Source organism: Fukomys damarensis, unplaced genomic scaffold (genome assembly GCF_012274545.1).
Source record: "Fukomys damarensis isolate Sample0158 unplaced genomic scaffold, DMR_v1.0_HiC HiC_scaffold_27, whole genome shotgun sequence".
Lineage (NCBI taxonomy): Eukaryota > Metazoa > Chordata > Mammalia > Rodentia > Bathyergidae > Fukomys > Fukomys damarensis.
The window spans coordinates 2,850,738-2,860,473 of record NW_022900939.1 but is presented as its reverse complement, the minus strand read 5'-3'; the positions used below and the strand labels follow the sequence as shown (position 1 = coordinate 2,860,473).

At 42.7% G+C, this 9,736-nt stretch overlaps 2 protein-coding genes across 2 annotated transcripts; both read right to left on the bottom strand.

Moving 5' to 3' along the window:
* On the bottom strand, positions 1 to 939 carry LOC104868464 (olfactory receptor 5B2). The gene has a single exon (XM_010633221.1). The coding sequence runs from the start codon at positions 937 to 939 to the stop codon at positions 1 to 3; it is 939 nt and encodes a 312-aa protein (XP_010631523.1).
* A 7,677-nt stretch (positions 940 to 8,616) lies between these two features.
* On the bottom strand, positions 8,617 to 9,555 carry LOC104868463 (olfactory receptor 5B2). The gene has a single exon (XM_010633220.1). The coding sequence runs from the start codon at positions 9,553 to 9,555 to the stop codon at positions 8,617 to 8,619; it is 939 nt and encodes a 312-aa protein (XP_010631522.1).
* Positions 9,556 to 9,736: the final 181 nt, after the last annotated feature.

The window sequence follows — 9,736 nt, the reverse complement described above, 5'->3', positions numbered from 1 at the left end:
TTAAAATGCTAAAGACAATTTTGCCTGTGCAATAACTTTCTTGAATGCACTCTTGACCTCCTTGTTCCTCAGACTGTAGACCAGTGGGTTCAGCATGGGGATCAGCATGGTGTAGAACACGGACGCCATCTTGTCTGTGTCCATGGAGTGACTGGAGCTGGGCTGCAGGTACATGAAGATCGTAGTCCCATAGAAGATGGAGACGGCAGTGAAATGGGAGGCACAGGTGGACAGAGCCTTCTTGTATCCCTCACCTGAGTGCATCTTTGAAATGGTGATGAATATAAGCAGATAGGAAACTAAAATTACAATTAATGCAAATATAAGATGAAAGCTTGCAATAAAAACAACAATCAGCTCAGTAATGTGTTTATCAGAACAAGCCAAAGTCATGACTGCTGGAATATCACAGAAGAAGTGATGGACCACATTGGTCATACAGAACGGGAGGTAGAAGATGTCTGTAACATCAACAGTAGCAGTCAGAAAACCAGAGGTGTAACAGGTGAAGGCCAGGCAGGCACACACCTTCCTTGTCATGATCACAGGGTAGTGCAGGGGCTTACACACGGCTGCAAAGCGATCAAAAGCCATAGCAGCCAGTAGATTATTCTCCACGGTGGCAAAGAGTATGAAGAAGAACATCTGAGCAGCGCAGGCATAGTGTGAGATAAGTTTGTTGCCAGTGAGCAAACCAGCCAAAACCTTTGGGTTGATCGTTGAAGAGTAGCAGAAGTCCACCAGGGACAGGCTGCTGAGGAAGAAGTACATGGGGGTGTGCAGCCGGGGGTCCAGCAAGATCACCAAGGCCATCCCCAGGTTCCCAGCCAGAGTGAGGAGGTAGACAAGCAGGAACACGGCGAAGAGGGGCAGCTGCAGCTCTGGGGTGCTGGTGAGTCCCAGCAGGATGAACACACTCGCCTCTGTGGTGTTCTTCATAGATGGCTGTGTAGGATCACAGTGCACTCTGCACAGAAAGAGATGAAGGAGCAGCAAGATGAGTCAAAGTAAGATACCTACCCGTTAAAGTGCGTAAGCAGTAGTTTGTTATGATAAAAACCGGTCTCAACATTCTCCAGATCAGAGGTTTGGTGTGAGGAAAAAGTGTTGGAAGACCAATCTGTATGTTCATCGTTTTGAAGTGGAGGGGTCTTCTTGGTTTGTCTCCCCTGCTTATTAAATTTGCACATGAGAAAACCAACACACAGTAGCAGGATAGGACGTCATCCAGGGTCACATGCCTGGAAGAAATCTCCCTGCCAAGGAAGATTCAGCCTCTCACCTCACATGGCTGTAAAGGTCCCTTGTCCTGCTTCACTGTCATTTCATACTCGCCAGTCTCCTTAGGGGTTACTGATGCCCTCTTTCACGATGTAAGTTGCTGTCAAAGCGACTGAATTTATTAAAGAGTACGTGACAATTTGTAGACAGAGCTTAGTTTGGGAGAAGGTAATTTCCAGTCAAGATACCAGAATTTGATGTCATTCTAAGGTTATTTTATTTAGCTTTAATCAGTATTTCTTTTCTCTGAAGCATTGTGCAAGAGTTATCTTAGAAGAGAGATTCACAGATAAATGCACAGTGGATACAGTGGGTTGCATAGAACATTAGAGTCATAGAACATCAAGAAAGACAATTTGAAAATAAATGTAACCTTGTTTATAGAAGTGAGTCCCCGTCGAAGGGGCGGATTTACATTACTATGTCATCCTTACTATTTCCTAGCTTGGAACCTTGCTCTTTACCTAACTTCTTTAAATTTAATTTTTATGAATGAGTAAAACAAATTCCCCCCCACATTTAGGTTATGGAAAATTTGAAGCAATCAATAGAGTTCCATTTATCATAGGGATCTTGTAGCGTCCCATGATACGTCTTGGTTCTTGTTATTTCCCCATAACCTTACCTTGCCCTCACCCCATTCACCCTTCCCTATTTACAAAGACTTTCTTTCCATTTTTTCCTTTTTTCACATTTTAAAAATCTTATTTCCTTTCCCCTCCACTTCCCATTTCCCCTTTAGCCATATTCTTCCTATATCACACTCTGAATTATACCATTTGAACCTTATTTACACTTTGTTTTTCACACCAGAGAAACTATTTAGTATTTACTCAAGTGTGTCTTATTCATTTCACTTCAGAGTGTAGCCTAAGTGCATCCAAGAGGAAAAACAATTTCACTGGGCACTTGGGGCTGACCCAAAAATAGTATTTTGAAATTTAAATGAGACATCACGTGAGAACAGCATGATGAGTGTGTTCAGTGTCGTCCTGATGATGGTCGCTCTAATGTCATCAGGATGAAGGATGGGCTCTGTGTTGGTACAGGAAGATAGGTCTCCAAACACTGGGCCCTGGGATGGGTGAGTTTGTAGTCTGGTATTTCATGTCTTAATTTAATTTTGTTTCACATGCTACAGTCCTCAAATCTTTTGTTTCCTTTGGGATTTCTCAGTCTGTTTTTTCTCTCCCAGATGAGTGGCTCTGTCCCATACCGTGCTGAGAACCCTAGGAGCCCAGAGTCCACTTTTGCTGGACTTCTGTACAACACACATTTCACACACTGTAGTTCATGTTGAAAGAATCTGCTGGTGTCTTAGACTCCTCTCACTGCCTTTATTGTCAGTAGTTTTCTGCATCATGGATGCAGAGGGTTTAGTGTTCAGGGCCCGAGAGTTGTACCTTAGCCTGCAGACTGCCTGTCCACTTCCTGATAACCGCTTGTGATCCCTCATCTTCCTCCTCATCCCTTCTCATATAGCCACACGGTAAACTCTACAGTATTTGTGTTTGCCAGCGTGTCACCCACTAAGTAATGTGACCCACAGTTGTAATTTGCTTTCAATTTGCTCCATTCCCTTGTGAAACATATTCTCATTTCCGCCACATGAGCACACAGGCATGCTCTCACCTTTCCCAAAACCTGAACTGCGTCACTATGTTCAGTGTTTTTCTTCTCATCTGAGGCCATAAATCACGGGGTTTTAGGGAGCAGAATGTGCACATCTTTCTGGACCATGTTCAAGGTTGCTATTCTGAGTACAAATACACAGTATTTTATTACAGGTTGTGGCTGTTCAACTTCACAGACCACATAGTCAACTTCCGTAACAGGTTCGTGAATGAAAAGATGAACAGAGAACAGTGCTAAGTTTTCCAGATTACCTATTTTAAATGAGTTTATCTCCTAAACCACATTTCCTGAAGTAGGTAACAGATTCACCTGCATGCTTCTGAGCCAGTTTGTCTCATAGATACTGGGTAGACATACAGACAGACAGCGAGACAGAGATATCAGAGGACAGAGGGAGAGAGGGAATTTGTGCATTCCCATATATATATCTCACTAACTGTCAAGAAAATGGAGAATCAGGGAATTATATGAATTTCTTAGATTCTATACCTAACAGTAGACCAATTCATGATTCAAAATTTTGCCTAATTTATTCCAAAATTACTGTCTTTGATCATTGCAGTGCTCTATTTTCTGCATAAAAAGAATGAAAAAGTGAACATGTTAGAAACTAACAGTGACTAGGAACTAATGATCTTCTTAGTAGATTCCTACTAATGCTTCTAGAGGCAGTAGAAGGACTGTATTGTCACACTGTTTTTGCATGCTAGCCCTTCAGTGACAAAGTAACATAGTGAAAAGGATGCATTTACCTTCCAGTCAATCACATTATCACCTGCCTGGGATTTTTGCCGTTCTCTTAAGGAAATCAACAGGTAACTTAATAGGAGCAGAAGCACTCTCCTCTCTGCCAGTTAAAATATTTTTGCACTTGAATGTTGGACCCATGCCAGTGCTAGTAGTTTTGAAGTTAGAACCCAGGGCATTACACTTGCTAGGCAATCATCCTATCACTGATCTACATCCCTCTGTCAAAGGTATGTAAGCTTTCTAAACTGGTGTCAGGGTAGAACCTCAGACTTCCCACATGGTAGACAAATGCTCTGTTACTGAGGTACACTCTCAGCATCTCCAAGTCAAAGTTTCAGAAAAAGCAACTGAGTAATCAGCTATGACCTAAACAAATCGAGATACACTGTAGACACCCCATCATTTCTAATTCACTTGTCCTTTTAAATTAGAAGTGTTTGTTAAGTAGAGAAGCTTACCATGTCTTAGAACAGAGGGAAAGGCAAACTTGAATTATGACTCAGAAATCAGAAAATCATTCTTGGAAAGTGGTGGTAGTGATGCTGGAGAAATTTTCTCTCACGTCCTTCTGAACAAGGGTTCCATCTTCTTTGACTGACGTAGAGACGGAAGAAGAATTATGAACAGGAAACTGGAACACAGGTTTAGGTCTTACATGTACCGTGGTTTTTCTGTGTATTTGGGAATTATTTAGTTCCTGCAGAGCGTGGTCTCCTCATTTGTGGAAGAGAAATAGCAAAGTTCACTCTACCGAAACTCCTCAAAGCTTTGTTTGTGAGGAGCAATTGAGATGTGTCTACAAAGACTTCAGTAAAGTCTTATGCATTTAGTATGAAAGAAGAATCTTTGAAAATACTCAGTCTGGTGAGATGTGTCCTAAAAATATTAGCGTTCTCTTGGATAAATTGTGACCAAGGGAGGTGTGATTTGAGACTTAGCACATGAAAATGTCATGTGGGACCATGATATGATGTTAGACTTCAGCAAATGGAAACATGGCCCTCTCTGGGGATGCGGACTCCCTCTGAGGAACCCCATTTCTCCTCATCACTCTTACCTGGTGGAGAAGCAATGAAACTGCACACAGCAATACTCTTTTATGTTGAGTAACACATACATGTGTTTGTATTTATTTTTCCCCCTAACTTTGTTATATTGTCATTGTGTGTGCAAACATTGTGCTTAACTAATTTACATTCAATGTTTTATTGATATTTATAACATTTCACATATTTATTTTTTCTATCATGTTCATATTCATTTCACTTGTTTCCTTTCTACTACATTACTTTTATTACTAATCCATAGGGGCATGCCATTTTAGAAATTAAAAAATAAAATTTTATTTCCTTTACTGTTTTTACTATCAGCTGAGACACGTGATACAGAAGTCGGAGCGGTGGGATCCGAACACCAATTAGTACCACTAAGTCAGTCTGAGCATGTGACTCCTGTCTGCAGGCTGATGGATTCATCTCCCCCTGCATATCCGCCTGTGGTGCAGCATCTGTACTGTGGCTTGCTCTGTCCATGTACCGGCCCATAGATGAAGGAAAAAAGAAGGAAGAGGTCACATGTCTTAGACTTAGGACCAGATTTTGGTGAAAGCTTGTGCTCAGCTCACGTGTGGGGCATTTAATTTCTCTGATGTGTGCAGCAGGAAATGACAGCTAGAAGTAAAGTGAAAAGTGTTCAGTTCCACTACTTTCAGGTAGAGTAAATAAAAGGTGTGTTTTACACATATCCTGATAGAGAACACTGTAATAGCAAAATCCCTAGGAAATGTCACAATGTGTGGTAACTTCTTCCTTTTGCTCTCTTTAGTTCAGAAATTACCAGCGCCAGAGGAATCTAATCTCACTCAAAAGTTTTCTAAATAAAAAGTGTTGCTAGTTTTGCTGACCAAATGTGCTCCCTTTGACCTGGCTAGGATAGATAACTAAATGAATTTTAAAGGTAACCTCCCCTATCAAAGAAGTGTTACATCTGGGTTGAAATTCAATCCATGCCTCCCCACCATGTTTTGAATATCAGCTTTGTGAACTGTGAAATTGCAATGTAACCACGTGAATGAGATCACGGCTCTAAAACCCTAGAAAAGGGGGAGTTGGAGCCCAGTGCTGTATCTGTCAGGGCACGGCCATTAGGTGTGATCGACCCCCATCGATGGAGTAAACGTTTGTTATTTTCCGTCCATTCTGCTGCCTCTCTGTGTGTCCCTTGTCAGTTCCTCCCATAAGAATCCCAGTGTTTTCCGGAGCACTGAGCAAAGTTCTCATAGACATAACGCATCTCCTGGTAAATCCTCCCTCCCTGCTCTGAGCCATCCTTCCCTTCTCTGACCCAGCTCCCCGCACATCAGCAGTGTTTTCTGTTTGACACTCACAGCACTGAGTGCAGTCACCTCCCATCACGCACTCTCAGAGTGTTTCTGGCTCCCGGACCTAACACCTTGGGCCTCTCTTCTGCACGGGTGGGTCCTCCCGTGCTCCTTACCTGGGGATTTCGCTGGAGGGCAGGTGCTGCTCATAGGAAAGAACAAAGCCACCTCCACTCTTCCTCTCAGATTCCCAGAGAGATAATTCTTGTTTCAGCAGAGGCCCTCCGCTGACCCCTTTCTCTGTTGTCCTAGAGAGTAAACCACCTTGAGCCATTTGTGCATATCTGATAATTCCTTGTTGTTGCCCTCAGATATCACCCGCACTTCTTCTGGGTGTAAACATATCTCTTCAAAATAAGAAATTACATATATTCAAGTTTTCATTCATTTATATTTATAATTTGTATTTACTTTTTCCTATTTTGTTTCCATCTGGCCTTCTCAATGTGTTCTTCCTATTTCTTAATTTTCTTTATTTTTCATAACCTCTTTCCTTTCTAACCTGTCTTGTGAATATTTTGAAGTATCCGCCTGCATATGTTGATTCTAAATGGGATTTTGTCAGGCCTAATATTTACCCTATGAACCAACATCAAAGGGGTTATAGAAAGGTTAATATATATTTTATTTTCATAATTTCTCATCAATTTACTTTTCTTATTTCCCAATTTATGGCGTTCATTACGAGCGATGTGCTGTGTTTTTGGTCATTTCCAGCTCTTCCATTAATTTTAGATGGTCTCTTGACTGATGAAAAGCCATCCAGCCCAGCCTAAGCATTGTATTTTGATATCTGTGAGGCTGATTCAGAAGAGGTGAGCGTGGGAATTGTCAGAGTAGCTTTCAGCCAGAGCGAAGGCAGCTGGGGCCTTGCAGTCCACTGAGGCAGAGGAAGGGGACTGTGCTCCGAGTGTTTGAGCAGGACGCGCATGTGCTCCTGTCCTGGGAGATGAGCACTCCTGGTCCTCGGCTCTCAGCCCTGGCCTGGAGGTTACCCCGTGGCTGCCCTGGTTTTGACGGCTCTGGTCCTGAACGGAAGCCCTGCCACCAGCTCTGCTGGGCCCCTAACTTGCAGATCGGGAATCGTGCGAGTTCTCAGGCTCTATAATGTGATGCTCCACTCCAGCATAACAAACCTCTTCCTGCCTATCTCTGCCTATCCTGGTAGTTCTTTTACTCTGCAGAGTCCTAACCACTATCCACAGTTGTAAAATTCTGAGTGTCAGTTGGTTTGTTTTCCCATGTGCGTCTGGAGTGGACTGTGAAGCTTAATGTAGGCCACAGCGATAGCTCGGGTCTGCTGAGTGGAAAGTCACTGTAAAGGTGACCAGAGAAAGACGCTCTAATGGCACCACGGAAGTGAGGACCTGAATAGTGTAAGGAGATCGCGTCCACGGGATTACTTGATGTGGTGAACAAACCGCAAGGAAGTCAGTGAAAATAAAGTGAGTAAACAACGGGAGAATGGGAGAGGATAAAGAAAATAAAAGAAGATAAAGAAATAACACAAATCAAAAGGAGGGATGTTAAAATCCACAAAGCACTTTCAGAAGGAAACTGAAAAGCCTCACTGAGATTTCAGTTTATTTTATTTTTTCAAATTGAGTTTATTGGTACTTTTTTTTTACATTCGTCATTGGGATCTTGTACCTTTACATGACAGGTCTTGGGTCTCATTTTTTCCCCCCACTTCTGCCCTTCCTTCGCCCCTCCTCCTTTCCCTATTTACAAAAACTTTATTTCCATTTTTTAACACGAGCCTTGATAGATATGAACACATCACAAAATGTTTTAGTTTCCCTCCACTTTTCTGGAATTCTATTGTTGAAATTTTAAACAGGAACATCTTTGTTTTATAAAATGTTCCAGTCAAGTCCAAAGTACTAGTTTTTTTTTTTTTTTTGGGTACCATAAATAAAATGCAGGATCTTGCACTTGCCAGCCAGGCACAGCAACACTGAGCTACATCTCCAGCCCAAGACTAAAAGTATTAATCCATTTAATTCTACATGTCCTCATATGATGAGCCAATAAAAAGGCAACATCCGTACACCACTTTTATTGTTGAAATAAGACTCAAATACTAAGGTTAACTCAAAGAAGAAAGAGTAGTAAACTTGGTTAAATTGCTAGTACCTCACTCACTCACTGAATTATTTTCCAAATAAAAGTTAGTCACTCTCCACTTCTATCTGGCTAAATTCCCACCTTTTGTATGTGACCACATAGATATAGTTTTTAATACACGACGCGCACATGGATTCCCGTGTTTTACATGTCTGTTTCTACTGCTTTGTGGTGGAGACAATGCATGAAGTATGCGAGTCAATAAAATGCTCTCCAAAAGGTTTTTTATAAGCAGGAACCAAAATCACTCACGGTTCCACATATCTTTTTGTTCCCTTGTTATATTTCTGGAGACATTTCCACATCTCTGGACAGTAGCCTCTGAAGTGTAAGCGTGTCGCTTTAGGACACAACTTTTGCCTGAGCCTTCAAATGAGATTCAGTAGATGAAGATGACATGACATTTGCGATTGTAGGTCCCTGTGTCTCCTCCAAAGTCAAAGTCAAAATGCTAAAGACAATTTTGCCTGTGCAATAACTTTCTTGAATGCACTCTTGACCTCCTTGTTCCTCAGGCTGTACACCAGTGGGTTCAGCATGGGGATCAGCATGGTGTAGAACACGGACGCCATCTTGTCTGTGTCCATGGAGTGACTGGAGCTGGGCTGTATGTACATGAAGATGAGAGTCCCATAGAAGATGGAGACGACAGTGAGGTGGGAGGCACAGGTGGACAGAGCCTTCTTGTATCCATCACCTGAGTGCATCTTTGAAATTGTGGTGAATATAAGCAGATAGGAAACTAAAATGACAGTCATTGCAAATATGAGATGAAAGCTTGCCACAGAGAGAAGAATGAGCTCATTAATGTGTTTATCAGAACAAGCCAGAGTCATGACTGCTGGAATATCACAGAAGAAGTGATGGACCACATTGGTCGCACAGAAAGGGAGGCAGAAGGTGTCTGCAACCTCAACAACAGCAGTCAGAAAACCAGAGGTGTAACAGGCGAAGGCCAGACGGGCACACATCTTCCTTGTCATGATCACAGGGTAGTGCAGGGGCTTACACACGGCTGCAAAGCGATCAAAGGCCATGACTGCCAGGAGGTAATTGTCCATGGTTGCAAAGAGTATGAAGAAGAACATCTGAGCAGCACAGGCATAGTGTGAGATAAGTTTGTCGTCCATGAGCAAACCAGCCAAAACCTTTGGGGTGATCGTTGAAGAGTAGCCGAAGTCCACCAGGGACAGGCTGCTGAGGAAGAAGTACATGGGGGTGTGCAGCCGGGGGTCCAGCAGGATCACCAAGGTCATCCCCAGGTTCCCAGCCAGAGTGAGGAGGTAGACGAGCAGGAACACGGCGAAGAGGGGCAGCTGCAGCTCTGGGGTGCTGGTGAGTCCCAGCAGGATGAACACACTCGCCTCTGTGGTGTTCTTCATAGATGGCTGTGTAGGATCACAGTGCACTCTGCACAGAAAGAGATGAAGGAGCAGCAAGATGAGTCAAAGTAAGATACCTACCCGTTAAAGTGCGTAAGCAGTAGTTTGTTATGATAAAAACCGGTCTCAACATTCTCCAGATCAGAGGTTTGGTGTGAGGAAAAAGTGTTGGAAGACCAAT

What these genes read in the sequence shown, in the direction of transcription:
- LOC104868463 (XM_010633220.1), bottom strand. Translation starts at nt 9,555, where the DNA reads ATGAAGAACACCACAGAGGCGAGTGTGTTCATCCTGCTGGGACTCACC.
- LOC104868464 (XM_010633221.1), bottom strand. Translation starts at nt 939, where the DNA reads ATGAAGAACACCACAGAGGCGAGTGTGTTCATCCTGCTGGGACTCACC.